The 23798-nt window shown below is 42.7% G+C and overlaps 1 protein-coding gene across 4 annotated transcripts in view; it reads left to right on the top strand.

The window, feature by feature from the left end:
* Nucleotides 1-23798, top strand: part of PTCH1 (patched 1) — a 61232-nt gene that overhangs the window by 3035 nt on the left and 34399 nt on the right. For all 4 annotated transcript variants that reach the window (XM_055427433.2, XM_055427434.2, XM_055427437.2 and 1 more), the window contains 5 exons: nt 17731-17920; nt 20897-20966; nt 21059-21150; nt 22851-23049; nt 23335-23456. In XM_055427433.2, the coding sequence (XP_055283408.2) occupies nt 17731-17920; nt 20897-20966; nt 21059-21150; nt 22851-23049; nt 23335-23456 (673 nt within the window). The remainder of the gene's footprint in view (nt 1-17730; nt 17921-20896; nt 20967-21058; nt 21151-22850; nt 23050-23334; nt 23457-23798) is intronic.

Here is a 23798-nt window from a genome sequence, read left to right as displayed (position 1 = left end):
GGGGGTTTGTTTGGGGCGGGGGGAGGGGGCAGGCGAGGGAAGGGGGTTGTTTTTGTTTTCTGTTGTTTTTTTTTTCTTTTTGGAAAGTAACGTTGGTGTTTGGAAACATTTAACCCCTGAACACTACCTAGGGAATCTCTTACAATCAGATGGGAGAGATGGGTTGAGGTAATTATGTAGATACTTCAAAACGGAATATCTGAGGCATTCCTAGTGATATCTAAGACAAAATTTGGAAGTCTAAGAGTCCTTGCATAATTGATCCCTCTTCAGAATGCTCTTGAAGACCTAGCCTTGGAGAATATTAAATCTTGCCTTGTTTGGGAAGATTCAGCTTTCAGTGTTTTGCAAGCATATGGTGGAGTCTTTAGTTGAGAAGTGACAATTAAAATAATAGTCCAAATAATTAAGATCAGAAAACATTCTTGCCTTAAGTAGCTTGGTAATTAATACAACAGTGTTCTTTGGATTGAATCCATGGGGTAATTTACCTCAACTCAGCGCCTCGTTGTCATTAGTAGATAAAAGAAGGGTTTTATTAAGCACATATAATGTCTTAACAGCAAGTTTACTGTGCATCTATAATGGTCCCAGCACGGTGCTGGGCACTGAAAGGGACTCTGAAGATGTGAGGCACTCCCTGTGCACAAATTCACACACTTAAAACCATTAGAGTTGAATGTCAGACTTGCATTAAATTTGAAAGTTGAATGGCAAAAGAAAAAACCTTCCATGGAGGTGGTGAGGCAAATTAGGGCAACCTAGAGCAGAGGAGGGAGGGAATTCTAAGCAGAAGCTCAGAAAAGGGGTCAAACAAAGGCCCAAGCTGAGTGGACAGCAGCAGTGGGAGGCCCCCTGTGTGGCAGGGATAGGGTGCAGTAGCTCATTGGGGCCCTGGACCATTCAGAAATTATGTGATTGGCTAGACTGAAGTTTATAGACAACTAATGTTAACTTATTTGTGTGTGTGTGCGTCCAGCTCAGTCGTGTCCAACTCTTTTTGACTTCATGGACTGTAGCCCGCCAGGCTTCTCTATCCATGGAATTCTCCAGGCAAGAATACTGGAGTGGTTAGCCACTCCCTTCTCCAGGGTATCTTCCCAACCCAGGATCAAACCCAGGTCTCCTGCATTGCAGGCAGATTGTTTACCATCTGAGCCACCAGGGAAGCCCCCACTTATTTGTATAACATTGTATTAATTTTTTTAGAGGTAACTGTGTATGTGCGTTACATAACTCATTTCAAGTCCTGGGAGGAGAAACATGCTGGGACTCTAGCTTAGTGATAGAGTGCTGGGGAATGACACGCCTGAGATGAGACTCATTGTGCCTACTTTGACCTCTGAGCTATTTTCCTTCCCATTCTGTTTTGGCAGCTTCACTGTGGCTCACTGATTCTTTGGCCAGATACGCCATACTGTCAGTTGTTAAACAACTACCCTTTGCATTTATGTTATCACATGCCTTACCACTCAGAAAGGAGCTGTCTATTATCTTTATTTTTATAACCTGATAGCCTTTGTAACATATTTTTTACTAGATGATTGAATTATTGTCCTATTCTATAAGTGAGAAATTATGGATCCTCTGTGTCTCCATGTCTGCCCTGCCTACTGGTGACTTAAGTCAGCCTGGTCTCCTGTTGCCTTGACCTTGATTTGCCATTCCTTCATTCCATACTCGATTCTTCCCCGGTAGAAGTAACAGTTTCAAAAGTGTAAATAAACCCAACCAAGCAGGCCACCATACCATGTTATAATTTTAATTTAAATTCATAGTAGAGGTAACAAGGCGGAAGTCTTGTTTGTGACATAGTGAGCTTAGTGTTTATATCAACAGCAAATAATGGGATTATTTGCTTTTCAGAGTAAGAATTCTCTGCTATCCTAAACTTTAGTAGAGTAAAATGAGAAGTAACTTGTCATGTAGGTTAATTTGCACTTTAGTGTCTTAGGTACATTCTTCATCACTATCGGCAAAGAAATCTGTTAGTCATTTCTTAATAGAGACTGCAGATATTCTGGACATAAACAAGGGTGCTTGCTACACTAAAGAAACCAAGTGAATGGAGGTTGCATATTTTCTTAGTTAAAAAGCAACAGAAGAAAGGAAAGCATAAGAGATTTCAAGGGGAGAGAGTGCTGAGGGACAGTTTGGAAAATGTTATTTCTTCTGTTGATAAAAATTGACATTCATATATGCAAAAGCAGCTACACATGTACACAGGTACATTCATATCTAGATAAGATTGATTTATAGGTAATGTATTAATATCTTCACTTGCCTTTATATCTGTGTATACACATACAAGTATTTTCATATCTGCCAAAATAATGTTATCTTTTTAATATAGCAAATTAAAGGGATCCACTTGATAGGCTGTATCTTTGATTTGGCTTTCATGCTTTGTTTAACATGCTGGGGAAACATGGCTTTATAAAGACAGTTTGAATACATTGGCCACAAAGTGCAGCCAATATGAGCTAGATAAGGAAGATGTTTTTTATGGCATTGTTGATAAGAATTCTTTGATTCTGTAGTTCCAGTGTTCATACAATGCTTGCTTTTTAAGAAACTGTCAATATACATTAGGTGCTAGCTTGGGTCTTAGGGTTATAGTATTTGCAAGTAAAAAAATTTCAAATCTAGATTGCTTGTGAACGGAGTCCTGAGGGTGGATGAAATAATATGTGGAATGTTTCCAGCCAGTGGCAGCAAGGTCAGGGAGAGAGTGTTACTTAAAAATACTCATTCAGCACGTGTTCTCAGTGACTGCTCTGTGTCAGGTACTGCCTGAAGCTCCAGAGTGATGTTAGTGAAAGACCATCATCCCTGTCCTCAGGGGACTTCCACCCAGCAGACAGACCAGTGGCAGGATAGCAGGGGCACCTTGTAGTACAGCCCTGTTGAAAGGGGCCTGAGTCAGGGTCAGTCAGGGGCAGGGCTGGTGGTGGGGCATTCCAGGTCAAAGGAACAGCATGGGCAAAGGCTCAGAGGACAGGGGTGTGGTCTCTGGAAGAACTCCCAGTGCTTACCTTTGGTTGGGACAGCAGGTTTGAGGTGGGACACCTTGAGTCTTGGAAGGTCCAGCTTTGTAGCAGGAAGGTCTCTGATGTGTGCAGGGTGTTTGGCAGGTGGTATCAGTGGGGATTTGCCAGATCTTCTTTTAGCCATTCTTTGCCTGCCTCAAGGTTTACACTAGTGTATTTGGCCTCCAGCTCCCTCCCTGGTACCAGAGAGCTTCCCCTGGATCTCACAGAAGGGAAATGCTTTCTTTTTAATCTTGCCCATTTCGCTGTTGGTTTTCATTTTTGCTTAGCGCTTTTATCCTTCTGTCTCACTTAGTATCTACACCTCCACTCCAACCCTCTCTGAGACATGAGTTTGTTATCATGATTCTCCAGTGACAGAACATTCATTTATCTTTTTGAGCTTTTTGGTTTTTTCTCTAAACATTGCCTCCTTTACTGCGAAAGATAACAGCCTTGAAATGAATCCACATTGTCTTGTATTTGGTTATTAACATCTCTGGAGCCCAGCATCAAAAGAGGAAGACCCAAGTTATAACCTTTTTTTTTTTGAAGGCAAATGGACTTTTTTTTTTTTTTTTTAATGCTTGCTTGATATTTCTAAGTGCTCTAGAGTTGGTAGTTGCTAGCATAAGCCTTCAGTGTTCTTGGCTGTTTTGGGCTCTGACTTAGGCAGTTAGAAGAGATAATTGAGCTTCACCTTTTCAGTTTAGAACAAGGTTCTCACTATTGACATTTGGGGCTGGGTGATTCTCTGTTGTGGGAGCTGTCCTGTGCCCTGTTGTATGTTTAGGAGTATCCTTGGATTTTACCCACTAGATGCTGGCAGCACTCTCCTGGATGTGATCATTGTGTTTCTATTCATTGTCAAATGTGGGGGTGGGGGTTGCAAAATTGCCCCAATTGAGAACCAGTGGTTTAGATAATAGGTAATAGATTTCAGTTAGAAGACCCGATGCTGTGGAATGCTTTTATTACACTGCTAAAGCATTGCCATAAATGCAAAAGCTTTAAGATAACTCTCTCTCCCCATCCCCGTATTTACTGACCCAGGTTTCTAACTTTTTTCATGCAAATAATTTAAATTTTTGATTATCCTTAGAATTTTATTAAGTAGCAAGTAAAAACATCATGAATACTTGAGAACAGGTCGGGGTAGGCCATAGAAGAAAGGAGAAGTGTTATAGTTGATACTTTTTTTTTTTCCTTTTCCTTTTCCTTTGGGTAACTTAATTTTGCAGATAGACCACTGGATTTCCAGCACAGTAGACTGAAGGTTTTTAGCATGAATGTGACTTTACAAAAAGCAACAAAAGATACCACTGGACTTTGCTCATACAGCAATAACAACTCCTTTCTGAAGCCCACATAGTACTTGGGCTCTTGGTGACCCAGTTCTCCTCCAGATGTTCCTGTCACACACCACTTTTCGCCAGGTGCTCTTGTGCAACAGAACCAAAGAAATAACAAGGGACTGAAGCCCGTCTGCCAGGCAAGCGGTGCACAGGCTCTGCTCTTACTGCCCTCTCCAAAGTTATCCGCCAGTTTCTGGTTTGTGGGGTTGTCAGTTTGGTGGGTTTGGCATTTCACAAAGGAGAGAAAGAAAAAGGCAACAGCTCCTTTCTGCTCCTTGGTCCCCTAGGCACTTTTAAAATGAAGACTATGTGTTTTAGATAGTTATTGATTAGATTCTGACAGTGAGCACATACATACAGGTGGAAGCAATTGTGGCATATCTCTCATATCTGGAGAAAAACAATAAAAAAATAAATGCCCAACAATACATGCTTTAAAAATAACAGATAGCCTCAGATGTCGTCTTCCTATGGCAACTGACCCTCTGAATCCTTACATCTCTTTGGTGCCTGCCACTCTTGACCCTCTGACAAGTTTAGAGGTCAGGTTGGGCGATGGAGTGTTTCAGATATGAGGAACGCTGCTTGGAGGTTCCAGAAGATGACAGCTTCCAGATGTATGAACCGCCAGATCAGTTTGTTTGGATTATGCGCCACAGCTGATGGCGAGATTAACGCTGGCTGGACAAGCTATGGGAGATTTGTCTGGTTTCCACAATGCCATGTTTATATTTCATTGGGATTTCTCCTTCAAAGCTGACCTCCCCATGACCCCTGCAGCTCTGTCCACTCGGGCTGAGCTGTAACTTGTCTGCCCTCTTTCTCTTATGGGGGGGGGTCACAGTTAAGCAGTGGAAGGGGCTGTTTATATGGCTGCCCCCCTACTTTGTTCATGCCAGTAGGACTGAATCTGCCCAGATTTAATTCCTGAAGAGTAATCTATTCAACTAGTTGAAGAGGGGAATGTTTTATTTTAAACTTTTTTTTTTTTTTGGCTTTTAAAACAAGTATAGAAATAGTTTAAATTATTTGAAAGGAGACCAGATTTAATAGAAGCCATTTTGCAAAAATACACTATTTTAACACTATATTGAAAAAAAAAAAGGTTGAGAGAATTGTAGCTATGTGCTGCTGCTGCTAAGTCACTTCAGTCGTGTCCGACTCTGTGTGACCCCATAGACGGAAGCCCACCAGGCTCCCCCGTCCCTGGGAGTCTCAAGGCAAGAACACGGGAGTGGGTTGCCATTTCCTTCTCCAGTGTGTGAAAGTGAAAAGTGAAGTCGCTCAGTCATGTCCTACCCTTAGCGACCCCATGGACTGCAGCCTCCCAGGCTCCTCCATCCATGGGATTTTCTAGGCAATAGTACTGGAGTGGCTTGCCATTGCCTTCTCCGGTAGCTATGTGAGACTTCCCTAAATAATTGCCATACTTGAATGATTCTATTATTAAAATACTTTTATTTGCTTTGCTGCACATCGGTTCCCAGAACCTTTTCTCCATCCTACTTCCTCCCTCCTCCGTCACCTGTATCCCTTTGCTCTTCTCTCCCCTCTCTTCTCTCCTCTCCCTCCCACGTGTCCGTCTTCCCACCTATTCATAAACTGCCCAAATCCAGTCCTAGTGGCTCTCTGGAATGACTAGTGTGAAATCTGAAATGGTAGTAAATCTGGTTAATCACAAACTGACAGGAAGGAATTAGAAAATGTATTGTTTCAAATCAGCTGTGGGAGTTACTCGATGCAGCGCTACCATCTGCATCTTTAGGGTTCTTAGATTGTATGAGGGTTGGTTTCAAGGCTGTTTGTCTGATGGGGAGATGTGCTTCTCCTATTGAAGAGTCATGGCATTTTAATGAGCGTTTGGAGTAACTTTAGAGTCCACTGATGTGTGGACTCTGAAACAATCCTAGTCCCCTGTGCTTACTGTGCCATATGAATGTGAAGAATTGGGCCCCATGTGTTTCTGAGGTGGTGAGTGAAGCCGTCACCATGACATTCCTGCCCAGGTCCTCCACCTTCGGGTGTTCCCTGGGTGGAACTCTCATCAGAACCAAAGGTAGCATGGAGCCTGGATAGAGGTGGAAGAGGACAGGTTTCCATATCCAAATTTTGGCTGATGCCACAGCATTAGATGGTCTGTCCTCATGAGAAATCTCAGTTGACATCCCGGAAAGCAGACAACTCTGCTCATGAAGGCGTTTCTGGCAGCCCGGAAAGAGGAAGCTCCTTGGGATTTCCTTGGTGGAAACCTACCTCGAATACACAGTCATCATCAGGGTCACCGAAATATAAGCATTTTTATTACTCTTTGCTTCTAAACTCTGCATTTAGGAGCTTTATGGTAATACTTTTTGATTTTTTTTTTCCTCTTAATTGGATATAGGGTTGTTACTTCCTTCACTACAATATCTCAGTTTTTCTTCTTGTATCTTTAAGTTTGACAGAAATAACTAGCCTTTCAAAACAGTAGAATGCTGCCACAAGGAACTGCTTGACTGTTGTGGAGAGTTTTAGGAGTTGTATTTACAGAAAGATGCCTCCTGTCCTCAGTCCCTTCAAGACTGTGACCATTTTGTGGTATTGGGGGCTTAGAGCATAGTTGGAAAAACAGCTGTCATGTGTTAAGGAAACTCGTTGGTGGGCAGTCAGGTACCTGCTAATGAGTGACAAGTTTGTTGTTGGAGAGATTTATAATGTGGAGGCAGGGCCTTATTTCTAATACAGAAACCCAGGTGTGAGTAGGCCCAAGTGGTCCACACTGCATGTGGGTCCCAGAACACCACTGGCTATGAAGGCAAGGCTAGTGAGAAGCAAGCTTCCATACCACAGCACAAGCTTTATCTATTATAGTTAAAATAAATGAAAAACAGTAGACTTCCGCAATTTAGCAATCAAGATAGTCTTCAGTTATTGATGAAGCATATATGAAAGTAAACACAAGGAGCTGGAAGTGGGCTTTGTTAAGTCAGTGTGCATGATTTTTTTTCCCTTTTAAATCATTGCTTAAGGGCTTCTGGCCCCTAGCTCAGGAATCCTGCCCAAAAATGCCAGATGTATTACACAGTCAAGTACTGCAATGTAAACACTTCGCTGTGCCATGAGACAGGGTGGTCCACCTCCTATTTAAGAAGAGCGGGAGATTGAGAGGGAATGAGAGGGGTAAGCCTTCTGCAATGAGCACAGTAGTGATCCCATCGTTTGTATTTTTAGCTGCATAGTCAAGATTTGAAACTACAAAAAACCCAGATGAGTTAATACTTTGGACTAGTAAGGAAAAGCAACTTGAATTGGGATGCCAAAGAGAGAAGGATGTGGCTTGGATAATGTTGCTTCATTGGGTCAGATAAATTTATAAAAGTTGAACAGAATGGTGGGGTAAGCAGATAGGAAGAAACCTATTGTCTTCATAGCAGCATCCTCAAGCTACTTACTATGAACCTCACCCTTATTATCTGCTGCAAGGAGAAGCCAACTTCTTTCACAATCCCTTTATGCTGGTTGGTACACCTTCTGCATGTAAACCTGAGATTTATCACAAGACTGCTCTGGTCTTTTGTAGCTGGGGTTGGGGTAGGGTAACCCAGGTTACACTGCAAAATGAATGACCTTCCAGTTTGCTCCCAATTTCTAAATTTAAATAAAGAATTTACTAATTATGATCATTTGGAGGTGAGAAAGCAAGCACTTCGGGCCATCCCTTCAGTAGAATGTATCTTATGTGCTGTGGGCAGTTCAAGGAAATTGGAATGGCTAGACAGATCTGCACACCCAAACAGTCAAATACTAAGCAGTGCTTACAATGACTAGACTCAGGGTTTTTAAAAACAAATAGGAAAGTGTTGTAAGTTAGGAGGAAATGGGGTTTCAGCTTGGACTTCAGGAATTGTTAAAACAACCTATGATAATATTATCTTGATGTAATAAATCCGTTCTGTAGAATGATCTGAGAAAATTGCTCTAAGAAACATTGATGATAAAAACAGGAACTTTGAGATTAAGGAAAATGTAGGCTTTTTGACTCTTTCCTGCCCTCCTCCCTCCCTCCCTTCCCAACCACTTTTTTTCTTTTTTCTTCCTCGGATTCTCCCATCTTCCCCACCCCCATTCCCTCCCTGATTTCCTTTGCTCCTTCAGTGGAGAAACCAGAAAATCTCACAAAAGAGACGTTAAGTATTACACAGTATCTTTTAAATTTAAATTTTTGGAAAGATAATATAAGAATTTTCCCAAACTCCTTAAGATATTCTTCCTCTTACCTGATTTTCACCTTTGAGAATCATACAGTGTTGTAATAAGTTAAAAAAAAATTATACCATCATTTTAATCCACACATGATCCAGAAAAGAGCTGCACATGTTTAATACCTTGCTTAATTGCAAACAAAGCTTGCAATTTGAGAGAATTGGGATTAGGGCTAAATATCTATTAACTGCTCTTTCTAGAGATTTGAGGGATAGGATGACCCTTTTTTTTTTCTTTTTTTTTTTAAATAGGCTACAGTTTCACATGGCTTCCAAAAGAAATCTCTCTCCCTTTTTGTTTCCCACACCAATTGATTTATCATTTTGCTTGCAAGCAGATCCAGAATGTTAGGGCAAGAACACACTCACTTTTTTCTCGTAACTTTTTTGTTGCGGACCGAAACCAGTTGACTTGAATAAATTTTTCTGAGGTCTGAATGTAGCCAGCAACGTGGAAAAATCTTGCCATTCAGGGCCGTCTGAATGTACATTTCAGCCACACAGTAAGCTGCATTGGTAGGCACTGGACTGCTAAATACAACCATTTTTCGCAGCAGCGAGTTAGACAGGTGATTAGCATAATTAGCACCGAGCAGCTATACATATGGTAATGCTGAGTGTGTAAATGCCAGCTGCGGTGTAAAATTTATGTCAGGGGTCGGCAGGGCTGTGCGAAAGTATTGTGTTCCAGCTGCAGGTCAGGGCCGCCAAAGCTTACCTCCTTTTCTCTTGTTGGTGAATACACCAAACAGAAGAGAAAGACAGAAATATAACAGATACGGCTTTGATGGAACAGCCTGGTTCTGTGCAAGAGGGACTGTTCTATAAAACACACGCACACACTCACACACACTTGCAGAAATCCCATTACTTTCTCTACAAATTGTGTTTACTTCATGCAGGGTCCACATGAGTGGTGGCGGCCAGAATGGGAGATTTGGATAGGTGAATGGGCCAAATGATTTCAAGGGAGGAAAGCTTTTCTGTTGGTGAAAATTTTTAAAAGGAGTTTAAGAGTTGTGCTCTTGGTTTTGTCCCCATCCTCTTGTTTCCCCTGGCTTGCGCCACTCCTGATTCCATCCACTGCTTGTGTTCATGTTGTTTTCCTTCAGATTAAATGGGGAAGCCTCCCCTCCTCCCTGGGAGAGCTAGTGCAAGCGTCTCTAGAAGAATGAGAATTGACCACCATGGAGGGGTTTGTTCACCTTGAACATAGTAAGGTTCCAACACTCTCTCTTCCCAAACTGCTTGACTGGTTTTAGCAAAGGGCTGGAAGAGATGTTCCCTTGTGTCTTATGGTAGCTATGCTCACCGTTCCACCTACGGCCACTGGGAGACCCATGAAATTCTTTATGGATAGTAAAAGAATCGGATAGGTTTCTTATTTTAAAAAGGAGACAGTCTTCAGTAGTTCATGTCCTTCGAAATGTACCACAAGGGAATTTATTGCTAAGAGGAGTTGAGGCAGTTTTGCCCCAGAAGCATTTTTCCTGCTACCTCCCCCCAGCCCCACTTTTCAGTTGGTGGCTGTAGGGAGTGGTGGTGGTGGTGGTGGTGACAGAATATAGTTCACACCATGGTGACCTAGTGATGAAACTTCCTCACAGCACCAGGGGGTCCTTATGCGTCGGGCTCCTAATCCAGCTAATCCTGATGCCAACACAATCATGAAAGTGGCCCCCAGTGACGTGCGTCTCCCCACACAGATGCAGGAGGGAAGAGTCAGTGCAGGAGACGGAATTTCACAGGGGCCAGGGAGCCTGTGTGCAAAGGTGGGGACTCACATCGTCTCCCCCACCCCAAGCTGCTCAAGTAGGAGGCCAGTGAAAAGAAGCTCAGGCTGGATAATGGCAAGGAGACTGTTCAGAGAGGTGATGTCAGCCTCACAGAAGCCCGGGAGAAGGGAACTGGGGTTAATGTTATGCAACAGCCTGAATGCTAGATAGAGAGCCTGCAGCTTTGCAAAGGCATTCAGTTTTGTTGTTGTTCAGTTGCTTTGTATTTGTATTTTTTTAAATGAAGACATTAGGAGGACTTGAACTGAAAACTTAGAACTTGATAACAACAGGCTGTCTTTGGTCCCTGGTTCTTCTTCCTGGTCCAGCATTGCCTCTGAGCAAACATGCCACTCTGTGTCAGACCCTCCTGGGCTTGCTCAGCTCCTGGAGAGGGATAGGACTGGGGTTTACATCTGCCTGCAGTAGCATTTGAGCAGTCGGGGAAATCACTGTAGGGCCTGGGACAGTTCACAGCTGGGCAAGTATGCACTTAGAGATAGAGCCAAGCTCCACTCTGCCACATTCTACTGGAAGCCAGAGACATCTTGAGCTCTGCAGGCTTGACTTCACTCAGCCCGTCTTAGGTGGGGTTGACCACAGCCCTTATTTGCCGCAGCAGCAAGTGACCAGTGAAGAATGGGCCTCCTGACAGACGCAGTGTCATCTTGGGAATTGGTGGCCCTGTAAGAAATACCGGGTGGGGGGTGGGCAGGTCCAATGTGGGCAGAGCGCTGGGCTGACCTGATCGTGTCCGACAGGGCGAGCGGGCGGCTTCAGGAAAGCCATTCAGAGGAAGCAGCCCGGGTGGGAACAGATGGCACCACAAACAGCTGGTGTGGGGGCTAGTAGTAGGCGCATGCTCAGAGCCGCTGCTACCACAGCACTTGGCCCTCCTCGTCCCCCGACGCAGTCCCTGGGGAGGCGTTGCAATGTGTCTGTCCGGCTCTTGTCTTGTTTTTGCTGTTTTCATGGCACTGGGCTCTGTTCATGAAGACAGATTCTCTTTGGGCTATATGACTGTAGCATTTTCCCATGGCAATACCCGAGGGCACAATCCCACCAGGAGGAAAAAAAAAAAAAACAGCCTAGAAGCTTAAGCAGCATTTGGCTAGTCATGAATAAAAGAGATGGGTGGAAGAGTGACTGAAACTCACAGCCCAGAAGTTTTCAGCCCATTGCCCAAATTGCTGAATCTTCATTTTTTTCCAGTTTAGAAAATGAGCTGGTGCTAATAATTTTACAGTTACACTCTTTTAGAGATTTGTACTTTTTCATGCTCACAATTACCAATTGCAAGATTGAAAAGAGGACCTGAAGGGGGGGAAAAAATCTGTCTAGAGGCTGTTAGATAATTCATGGGATTAATCAAATGCAAATGCCCCACTTGCATATACACAGACCCCATTTTCCTAATTGGACTCTGAGTGGGTACTTTTCAGGCTGAAAGGGTCATTTGTTTTGACTGATTGACTTTTGAGGCTTTGGGGAGAATTAATATCTTATACAGATGACTGCCTGTTCCCAAGGCTCTGTATTGAGGCTGTTCATTCATTTATTCATCCGACACACTGAGTGTGAGCCGAGGTGAGTGGGCAGCGGACAGTTCCTCCCTGAAAGGACTCGGAATGTATTGGGAAAAACACTTTGGTTGGTCCTTCAGAACATCTTTATGTGAATTACAATACACTTTTGGCAAAAGCTTTTTGCATGAATGCCACAGATGTTTATTAAGCTCTGCGAAAGGCCGTGCTGAGGAAGGATTCAGCAGAACATCACAGGGAACGTCTGATGTCTGCCATGGACTGGAAGGGCACTGACCTGGAGGTATGGACCCCTGAGCAGAAGGGTTTCCCACCTATCTAATAGCCCTTCTTCACCTGGGAAGATTATACTTAGTTGAATTTGGGGAGGGAAGGATCAGCCTAATTTGATCAAGAACTTTTTTGCAGAAGTGATCCTTTATACCCCACTTCTTTGAAAGAACTGGTTTAAGCCTCTGATTTCTGGAAAATGAAATGGTAGGCTTTGTAGGTCAGGAGGCTTAGAGTTGCTTGTTTTCTGTGTGCCCTCATCACTCTGCTTCTCTAAGACAGCCCCTCTGGGGACCACAGGAAAAAGGAGCCCGTTCACTGCCTCCCTTGGAGTCCTATGGAAAAAAAACTGTCTCCTTGATGGTGGTAAAAAATCTGAGAGGTGACATTGCTGTCCTTTAAATAAAGATAGCAATTATTCATCCTGTGTAATTCTAAAGGCTCTATTGGTGGTCTGGTATGTGGAATTGGGCACTCCTGAACTCATGTCCTTGGCTGGTGCACAGAAGCCCCGAGGTTTGCAGGGCAGTTGGTTAAAGGTTGACTCCACCTTTGCTGTCAGCTGGGAACCTTGGGCAAGTCACCCAAACTCTGCAGCTGTGTTTCCTGCTCTGTAAAGGATGGGTGACAATATATGCCCTTCAATAGACAAATTAATGAAGGGAGGCCTGCTCAGTTCCTGGTTAAGGGTTTGGGAAACGTCACCTAATTGTCAGTCTTCACACCATCCTATGAGGTTAGCAGTGTCATTTTTACCCCACATTACAGAGAAGGTTACTGAGATTCAACTAGATCCCAAACTTCAGCTCCTCGAGTGGCAAGGCTGGGACTCAGAACCCATGTCTTCTGATCTCTGTACCTATCGCATATCCATCTACCTTGCTCCAGCTTGATGGCGGCGGGGGGCGGGCGGTGGCACTAAGCAGAGAAGAAATGGCAGCCTGCTCCAGCATTCTTGCCTGGGAAATCTCATGGACAGAGGAACCTGGCGGGCTACAGTCCATGGGGTCGCAAACAGTTAGACACAACTTACCAACTATGCATAGCACAGCACTAAGCAAAATGTTTAGAGATAAGTAAATAATGAGTGTTGAAGGGCTTTGCAAATGGAAAGCACCACACGCATATAAATTTTATTTTGTGTCCCAGGATCCTCAGTATCAGTTTTCCTGAGTCTTGTTCAAAAAGCTCTGTTGTTATTTTGTTGCTTTGTCTGTTGAGTTTAGGAGAAGGAAAAATTATGAGGACTTCAGACTATGATCAGTTCAGTCGCTCAGTCGTGTCCGACTCTTTGTGACCCCATGAATCACAGCACGCCAGGCCTCCTGTCCATCACCAGCTCCTGGAGTTCACTCAAACTCATGTCCATCGAGTCGCTGATGCCATCCAGCCATCCCATTCTCTGTCGTCCCCTTCTCCTCCTGCCCCCAATCCCTCCCAGCATCAGTCTTTTCCAGTGAGTCAACACGTCGCATGAGGTGGCCAAAGTATTGGAGTTTCAGCTTTAGCATCAGTCCTTCCAATGAACACCCAGGATTGATGTCCTTTAAAATGGACCGGTTGGATCTCCTTGCAGTCCGATGGACTCTCAAGAGTCTTCTCCAGCACCTATGATAGAGGTGCATAATATTCTTGCATTGAGTTTATTTTTAATTCAGGTGCCTATCAAGTAGCTTTCGTATTTTTCTCTTTTTGTCACATGGGAGTCTTAATTTTATGTGTTCTTTGCAGAAGGATTAAGAAATAGAGATAACCCCCCCCAAAGGGAAGTAGGTAAACATTATTCATAAACCACCACATGGTAATAACCACGTTCACATGGTTGTATCCCCACATCTATATCACAAATGATGGATCTTATGGGTCATTCTGCTCAGTAGTCAAAAATGACTATGCAGTATTGCACAAATATGAGATTATTTTTTAAGTAATAATGAAGGACTTTGACCTTGACAATGGGAAAGAGACAGGAGCAAAACATTTCCCCCATACCACACCTGTAATTTCAGTCACCTGAAATGGCTTCCTGAGACCACAGCTTCACACTTGTGCATGCTGACAAAGATAGTAAGACAAGGAACATCTCGGGGACTGTCACTGAGCTGTGATTTTAGGATAGGCATTTGCTAGAGGAGCAGAAGTCAGTAAGTCCATAAAACTGCCCTGTCCAAAGGGGTTTCTGTTTCTGGTAGCTTGTTCCAGAGTGCCTTGGCTGAATACTGATGTAAGACCATATGAATGCTGTGCAGTTTATGATGCAGGTTCACCCGAGAAGGAGCTCAGTCTACCAATGCAACCAAGTGAGTGATTAGGTCATGGTCTCACCAAGCTCCAGCTATTCTTGCCTTCTTTCTCTCCCTGCAGCAAGGCAAACCTGAGGACTTTGTGGTTCCTGGTTCTTCTGGCCAGAATGCTGTTCCCCCAGCTCTTCCACGTTAACATCAGCATTTCTTCCTTCTAGGTCTTCCCTGGCAACTCCATCTGAATTGACCCTTCCCCTGCTCTCCACCACCCAGTAACTCACATGGCATCACCATCTTGATTTCCTCCTTGGTACTTGTCATGCCATGAGGCTACCCCATCGGTTTGCTTGTGTATTGCCTATTTGCTTCACTGGCCAGGGAGCCTCTTGGAATTGTCTTAGCCAGCACACATCCCAGTGTGTAGCACATGGCACTTGACCCCTCAAATGTTTACTGGCTGAATGATTTATGGTACAACTATTTATCAGAGCAAATGTTTATCAACTAAACTTTTGAAAAAGTTACTGAATAGTTTTTCAAAAACACTCATATTTGTTTGTGTAAGATGAAGTGTTAAGTAAATATGGTTGCATAATATGGAAAAATAACAGTACTCAAAAGTAGGAAATAGCATAGCTGGTTGAGGAAACTTTAGAATTCAGAGTCCTTCACCTCTAGTTGCTAAATCTGCCAGTGATAATAGTCTTGGTTGAAACTGGTTGTCACATTAGCAAAATACTCACTGGAGTATTATTATTATTATTTATCATTGGAACAAAGAGGTGGATGAACAAAAAGGTTTTTAAGTCCACAGATATGACAAATATACCCCTTTATTAAAATGTAGGTGTTAAATATACAACTTAAAAATTCTGAAAAGATGATGTTATGTAATTCCTATCTTGTAGGAAATGGCATCATTTCTGAAACCCACTGTGATAAATTAATTGCTCCATTATGAGGTTGGTCTAGAAGAATTTTAAGTTCTTAGCAGCATGAAGCGTGCGTTTGATTTTTATTTTTGTGTGCAATCCTCAGGTCATCACCTTATTGGTTATGGTTACAGGCAGCTTCTTGGCCGGGGTGGTGGGGGTTTAGGGGAGTGGAATGTCTGTGGTCCTGCTTTGATGTTGTTTGTCTGTACTTCATGGTTTTAACTCACCTGACATTTTAAGCTTCAGTAAAGGTAAGGCAAGTACTACAACTTTGTAAACAGAATGAGAAATCATGTACTATGCCAGTGTTTAAGGAGGCAGGTAGAAATATAAATGATTGATATGTGTGGGGCATTGATGTCTTATATCCAGAGAAAAGGAAGGGACTGAGCTTGCTTTTTTTCTGAAAAGGCTATTTGGAGCTCCTTGGTGTGCAACTCTGTGGCTTTTCAGAAGTGACCTCTGGACTAGTAATTTGCTTTTTTTTTTTTTGCCTCAAACAGCTTTTCTAACTCTGGAGAATGTGGATTGAGTGTAATTCAGTTCACTAGCTAATTGGTTGAAATAATGCATAGTGATTCCTGCCAGAAGGAGCCAGACCCTGCCTGCAGGCAGCTTTAGTGGAGCATCCTGAGAAGGCCTGTGGTTGTTGTGTAAATTCTTCCTCTATTGCAAGTTGTTTCCTAGGTTTTCCTATGGTCTTTAACTTTGCATTGATTGTTAGGGCCTCAATAATTCCCTGGGCATTTATCAAAATTTTCTGCAGCATCTAAATAGTTTTTATAGCCAACTGATCGTTTCTCTGTCTCTTCCCCTCCCTCTCTCTGCCGCTCTCTTCTCCCAGCCACCCCTTCCCACTTAACCTCCCCTCTGCCTTCTCTCTCGAACACACACAGTATGTTCATCCTCACCTCACAGAGTTCCGCGGTGGCCTTGGCCATCTGCGTGAACCTGCACAGATGACCCTGCCAGTCTGCAAATCTGGACTCGTTTCCCTAATGAGGGCATTATTTGCTTTTTATCCTGCTCTCTTGTTTATAAAATATGCCAAGAGAACTAAACAACCCGCTGTTCCCAGTACTTATTTACTTGCTCAAACCAAATGTTTATGTCCTTGAATACTAAACTTGAAGAAAAGGGATTTCTCCTCATGGGAAAACTGAGGTGATCCCTGAGGGTTCTTTCTGAAAGATAGCTGAAGGCCTGCTTTTCAGTAAACATTCAGCTTACAGTGCCTGTAGGAACTGGAGTGTGTGGGGGCTCCAGGATTCTCTTATGTTTGCTGCCCCTGCGGGCCTTCCCTCAAAGCCCTTACTTACCCATGTTGAATCAAAGCAGCCTCTTCAGAGCTGCTTCTCACAGCGCCCATCCATGCCCGTGGCCCATCTGCGCACACAGCCCTGTCGGGAAGTGAAACTCCCTTCCTGCCATATGTTGCAGCATCCTGAGCTTGGCATGTTCTAAAGCCCTAATTGAAGTATAACCTAGGACCTGAGGAAGAAGATGAGCAGTTTTTAGTAACAGCGTTACTTGTGCTTTGTTGTGCTGGCTCTTCTCATGTCCAGCCGTGGCTGCCTGCTGGAGATTCTGGGGCAGGGGCTTGGACTTATTAGGGAAGCTTCCAGAACACAGGCAGCCCACCCCCAGGTGACTCAGAACCTGACACCTGTGCTTTCTGGATGCTAAACACGTGAGTCTGAGAGAGCAGGTTCCAGGGCCTCCCAAGACAGCCCCAGCGGATCCATGTGGTTCCTCTCAAGTGGGATTTCCCCTTGTGCATCTGACATGAATCACATTATTTATTTTCTCCTGGCAAGTTTTGTGCTAAATACACAATTGCCACCTTTCCTTATTTCTTTTTCCAACAAGGAGAAACATTTCCTTGTTACCTTTGCCAGATTATTTAGGAGAAGAGTGTAAATTGAAGCCATTTATCTTGAAATGCACTGCAGGGCCACATTGTTTATACAAGTGAAAGAAATTGTAACAGGGGTATTTGGTCTGGTCTGCAAGGAAAAGGTGTCTCAAGTTTTCCTTCCCCCTCCCCCTATACATATGGTGTATTAGTTAGAAGGTGCACAAAGCATGCATGCATTAGGTTTGCATATGTGACAGGCAGGACCATTGTTAATAGGTTTAGTGAGTATTTTTTATATGTTTGTTATTGGTAGAGTTAACATTGCCAATCATAATAAAGTGAATGTTACTCCTCTAACATCAGCCATACATCTTCATGACCAGAGCTCATTTATCATGTATCCTGCTCCTTTTAGTGAGATAACAGAGTGTGAATTTGGGGATTTTGCTGTTCTAATTGAAACCCCTACGTGTTTACCAGTTGGTGGACGAGTAAGTCGTGAATTAAATTATACTCGCCAGAAGATTGGAGAAGAGGCTATGTTTAATCCTCAACTCATGATTCAGACCCCCAAGGAAGAAGGTGCTAACGTCCTGACCACAGAAGCGCTCCGACAGCACCTGGACTCGGCGCTCCAGGCCAGCCGGGTCCATGTATATATGTATAACAGGTAAGGTGGTGGGGAGAGCATGCTGGCTTTAGACTGCTTTGTTTTAGTCAATAAAATTGCTCTGGAAATACACCTGGACTGTTAGTTAGTTCAGGTCGTTTTCCAGTGAAATGATTTTTAAAGTCTTGATTTGTCTCTAGAGTTTAGTAACATATGAATTACATTACTTTACAATTATTTTCAGTAAGTATCTTGGCACTCTCCCCAAATGAGTATGGTCCTTCAAACAGCCATTTGGGTGGCTGCCTACCCATTCCAAAGATGTTTCACTATTTTAGATATTTCTGGACCAGTTACCTTTTTGTCAGTTCACAAAGGAAGAAGTTACTTCTCATTACTTTGTATTCCGTACAGATGTTAACAGTTGGTGTGTGTTAACAAAAACAAAAAAATAGTTTGAACTACTGTGATGAATTCCTGGGGACAGATAGGCAGAGTAAGGTGGATTAACACACCTTTGCAAAATACTAACTACCCTCCAACTTCGTAGCTGATTTAGCAATGCTGTGGATGTAGTAAAAGCATAGGAAGAGTTCTGGAATGAAACCACTAGTCTTTTTTCTTACCTGTGTAAAGAGAGTGTAGTGACTACATCCTATCCATTCTTATACCTCAGCACTTAGATCAGAGCAGGCACTTGGAGTTGCTTGACTGACTGACTGCTTAGATTGCTGAATTTAAACTGAATCTTCTCCTAGAACTGAAAATACCACTGGGGTGGCATTTACCTAACTTCATCCTCTTCCCCCACCCCACCCCCATCATCAAACACCTCTAAACTGAGGGCTTGGCAAGTACAGTTTTTCATAGGAGAGAAGAGGAAGCGGCAGGGTAGATGTATTCATTGTCCAGAGAGAATGAAGGGTGGAGAGTAAAACCAAAATCTGTACTTGTCCCTCCTACTGTAACCTCCAAGCTCCATGGTCTTAATTGGATTGACTCTAAAACCCACGCAGCTGGAGATCAAGTCCTCAGGCCCCAGTGTCGGACAAGTCATCTGTCCTTGGCATACCTTTGTTTCCTCATCTGTGAACTAAGTTTGTGATCATGTGTGCACGCTTCTCAGGAGGTTACCAAAACAAGATCAGGTGCGTGGACGTCTGGCAGGGCTCTGGAAAAGGGGAGGAGGGGGTTTTAGTGCCATTGTCAGGCAGACTTGGCCTGAGAGCCCATCTTCACTCTTCCCAGCACAGCCCTCTCAGTCTGTAAGGAGTGCTGTTGGGGAGGCAATCACCCAGTGCAGTTTTGCAGAATTTGCAAGTGGAGGCCCATAAAGAACCTGGAAATTGGTGTCCCAGGGCTGCTGTAAGCGTGCCCAATGCATTCCTAACAAAACAGGACCCTGCCTTAAAAGGGCTTGTCCCTTACACAATTAAGGAGAAGGTGGGAGCATCTGTACAATGAAATTACCATCTTACACAACAATAGAACCAGAGAACTTTTATGCATTGACCTGAACTTTAAAGAATACCTCGTTCAACCCATTTCATTTTTTTTTTAGGTGAAAAAACCAGAATTTGATTAATTAAAGCATTTGTCCGAGTTCAAATAGTTATCAAATAGTAGTGCCAGGTTTCAAACCCTTTCTTCTGATTCTAAGCCCAGTGGATTTTCTGAAGCATAGCCATGCCCTTCTCAAGCAAGTGTAAGTAAGAGTTAGTTGCTAAGTGATGTTCAGAACCTGCTAGTGCTAGATAGTATGTGTTGTGCTGTATGGAATTAAAATGTAAGTATATGTGTAGATGGATGAGTGGTGGGTGGATGGATGGTTAGGTCAGTTGGGCCCTGCTCTCAGGAGCTGATGGCCTATAGTTAGGCCGAGGAAAGACAATACAGAGAAGCAGGTACAAAGCAAACACAGGCAGTCCCTTCTACAGGTGCTCGTGTCAACAAGGAGAGCACTGTTCTGGGGTTCAAGAGAAAGGGGTCACTTTCAATGGGACTGATCAAAGAAAGCTTAGCAAAACAGTGGCATTTCAGTGAGGCACTGACATATGTGGCACTGGATATATGGGAAGTTTCCGTAAGGAAGAGGGCAAAGTCCAGAATGTCCTTTTGGGTAACTGATGGAAGAGAGAATAAGGAGCCCAATGAAACAGAGCAGTCTAGACGGAGTTTTATATGTTTTTCTGTACTTGGAGTTCTCATCCTTACCCTTTCCTGGTTTTCTCTTTTTTCAAATTGGACTTATTTCCCTAATACACTTGGGAAGAAGGTCTGGGTTTGTTTAGCACTCTTTTAGGGATAACAAAACTCTATAATAATAGATGATAGTTAATAGAGGTAATTGTTGATCAGTATATTTAATATAATTTCTATAGGACAAGAATAGAAGAATGTAAAGTGGGAAACCAATCTACCTGGAAATATTGTTTACATTTGTGGTTAAGAGGAGAAACATTCATTTTGAACACTGTTAATAAGGACATTACCTACCATTAAAAAAGTAATATTTTCTCCACCTCAGTATATGTTAATACATTATCAGTTCAGTTCAGTCGCTCAGTTGTATCCGACTTTCTGCGACCCCATGGACTGCAGCATGACAAGCTTCCCTGTCCATCATCTACTCCCGGAGCTTGCTCATCCAGTCAGTGAACTTCGCTAATTTAGTCCCCACTTATTTTGAATTTCTGATAATTAAGCTCTGAATTATCTGCCCTAAAGTTATTTAATGTATGTGGAAAAGCATGTTAATGGTGTAAACAAGATTATTGGGAGAACACTTAAGAAAACAAGACTTTTCAAGTACTTTGGTAGCATTCATTTACATAAACACCCCACATGTTAATTACAGTTGTGTGTTATCTATTCATTAAAGTAAGCTTGTTGAATCTGTTTGGCAAAGCTCTGCTCATTTTGACAAATGCTGAAAAGTGATCAAAATTGGAGTTCTTTCTGTACGTTCTGTAGTTCTGATTTAGCACAGACTTCCTTTATTACAAGAAATATTTGTCTCTGCTTTTTATTTTATAGGCAGTGGAAATTGGAACATTTGTGTTATAAATCTGGAGAACTTATCACAGAAACAGGTTACATGGATCAGGTATATGTTTTCTTTTGTTTGCAAAAAATTCTCAGATAGCCCAGTAGTATACATTAGCATAATGCATGGCCTGTTCTTTTCAACTTTGACAGATAATAGAGTATCTTTACCCTTGTTTAATTATTACACCTTTGGACTGCTTCTGGGAAGGGGCGAAGTTACAGTCTGGGACAGCATACCTACTGTAAGTGTGTGATCTTATTTTCTGATCTCTGTGATTTCTAAACTCCAGAATCTTTCTGACGCTACTTTATTGTTGTTTATTCTATTTTAGTTTTGAATAAAAAATAAAAACGTTGAAATTCCATGTGCATGTTTTGAGTGAATAGCTGGGGGAGAGGGCAGAATGTTTTTCCTCTTTTCAAAAAAAGTTCTGTAGGCATCATTAAATTTCATTCACTTTTACCAGCCTATTTATATGCAAATAAAATGCAAATTATTTCAGAGTATGTGTGATTTTTAACTCTTTAAAATGTTTGCAGTTTTGCAGACCTAGCATTTACATAGGTTTAGCTTACTTTTTAAGGAGAGAATTTATTAGTGGGTACATGTTAAAGTTTAAGATCTTACTGTTAAGTGAAATGCTAACCTTTCTTTGGATCACATTAATGACATTTAAGAGAGAAACCTACTATCTTTGAAGGCCATGATAAGGGAGGCTTCACAGTTTAGCAGTTGAATATTATGTATACCACATCATTTAAGGAATAATTGTTAATTAATGTAGATATTTTCAGTTAATTATGCAAGAGTTAGTGCTTGGGTTATTGTTTCTCTTCTCGCTTGCACATATCTGCAAAAGCAATTTGCAGTGGCCATACCCTGACCTTCAGTGTACAGTTTTAGATGGGAAATAAGGGGTTTTATGTTTTCTGGTTGGGAGAGTCTGAATAATGACTTCAGCCTGGTTGAGCAGCTACAGTGTGGTTTGAACCACATAACAGGCAGCCAAAAGCCTTTCTGGTCTGTCAACAGCACAAATTCAAAAGTGAGTGTGGAGGGAAGTGTCCTTCATGGCGGTGATGGCAGAGGCAGCAGGGGTCTTGTGGGGTTGACTGCTGGGCTGTCAGAGAGCACTCATAAGTATGGGATTATTAAAGGTAATGGAGATCAAATATTTTTATTGATGACGTTTACAAAGTATTTATTAGGCTGGCAAGTGCTAATTTGACTTTGTGATTTCCTCCCTGCCTTCCCTCCCCCCTTAATTTTGGGCCTCAGTCTTCTGCTTGGGAGCACCCATTTGACTAATTTTGTTTTTAGGTATTCAATATCCTGTATAAGCAAGTAAAGATTCTTTAATGTCTTTGTTAATTTGTAAGCTTTCTGCTTGCCATGTCCATTCATGAATTATTTTCCTGATGTAGGTTTGCATATAGGCATACTGGAAAGGAGGATTCCCTGGTAACTTAGCTGGTAAAGCATCCACCTGCAATGCAAGAGACCCAGGTTCAATTCCTGAGTCAGGAAGTTCCCCTGGAGAAGGGATAGGCTCCCCACTCTAGTATTCCTGGGCTTCCCTGGTGGCTCCGACCATAAAGAATCTGCGAGTTATCTGGGTTCCATCACTGGGTTGGGAAGATCCCCTGGAGGAGGGCATGGCAACCCACTCCAGTATTTTTGCCTGGAGAATCTCCATAGACAAAGGAACCTGGAGGGCTGCAGTCCATGGGGTCACAAAGAGTTGGACATGACTGAGTGACTAAACACAGCACTGCAGCATACTGAAAAGGAGCATTTCACTTTTGTTCTAGGGTCCTAGAATTATAGTTTATCCCCCCAAAGCATCGTACAATCCAGATGTAATCTGGATTCAGTCTGGTTATTTTACTCAGGGCTTAGAAGCCTCTTTTTCATTGTATCACCTCCTAATTTCTTTCACAGAGGTAAGCCTCCTTTGCAGTGGACAAACTTTGACCCTTTGGAATTCCTAGAAGAGTTAAAGAAAATAAACTATCAGGTGGACAGCTGGGAGGAAATGCTGAATAAGGCTGAAGTTGGTCATGGTTACATGGACCGGCCCTGCCTCAATCCAGCTGATCCAGACTGTCCCGCCACAGCCCCCAACAAAAATGCAACCAAAGTAAGTACAGCCATTGCGTTCGCCTCAGGAGAGGGAGAAAAACTTGATATTTGCCCCCGTTTTTAGTTCTCTTGTTTTTAAGATTTTGCTCTCAACTTTTTTGGTCTGTGGAACTAAGTTTGTTTAAAGAGCTAAACTTTGCTGTAAGATTTGCCATACGCCTCTCATTAGCCTTGTTATTAATGTTCTCACTGAAACAAACAAGCCCTTAATGCACTGGGTTTTAACAAGTCATGTGACCTGCCTACTAATTCCTGTAATTATGTGGCTGTCTTTTTATTTTAGCCTCTTGATATGGCCCTTGTTTTGAATGGTGGGTGTCATGGATTATCCAGAAAGTATATGCACTGGCAGGAGGAACTGATTGTGGGTGGCACAGTCAAGAACAGCACTGGGAAGCTTGTCAGGTAATCCAACACACGGAAAATCCAAGCCATCTATTCTCTGTCCTCTCCTCAGAAACCACTTCTATTCTGACATCTGCAGGTGTATTTGTATTAATACTTAACTGTTATCCTAGCTAGCTGTCTGGTGTAATAGAAGCTTAGAAAATATTAGTGACCAGACCAGCTCAAAAATCACCTTCTGGGAAACTTTTCAAAAACAGGTTTATCATTTTCATCAAGACCAGAGTGAGTGATTGTAGAGTTTTAGAAGATCTACTTACTACCTAGAAAATTGGGGCAGATATAAAGTAGGCAAGAGGGATTGGTCATACCATGTGGAGTTAAGTGATATGAGCTGAACTC

This window comes from Moschus berezovskii, chromosome 7, assembly GCF_049115385.1.
Source record: "Moschus berezovskii isolate FMDL1 chromosome 7, NW_MosBer_1.0, whole genome shotgun sequence".
Lineage (NCBI taxonomy): Eukaryota > Metazoa > Chordata > Mammalia > Artiodactyla > Moschidae > Moschus > Moschus berezovskii.
This window is presented reverse-complemented; position numbering and strand designations above follow the sequence as displayed.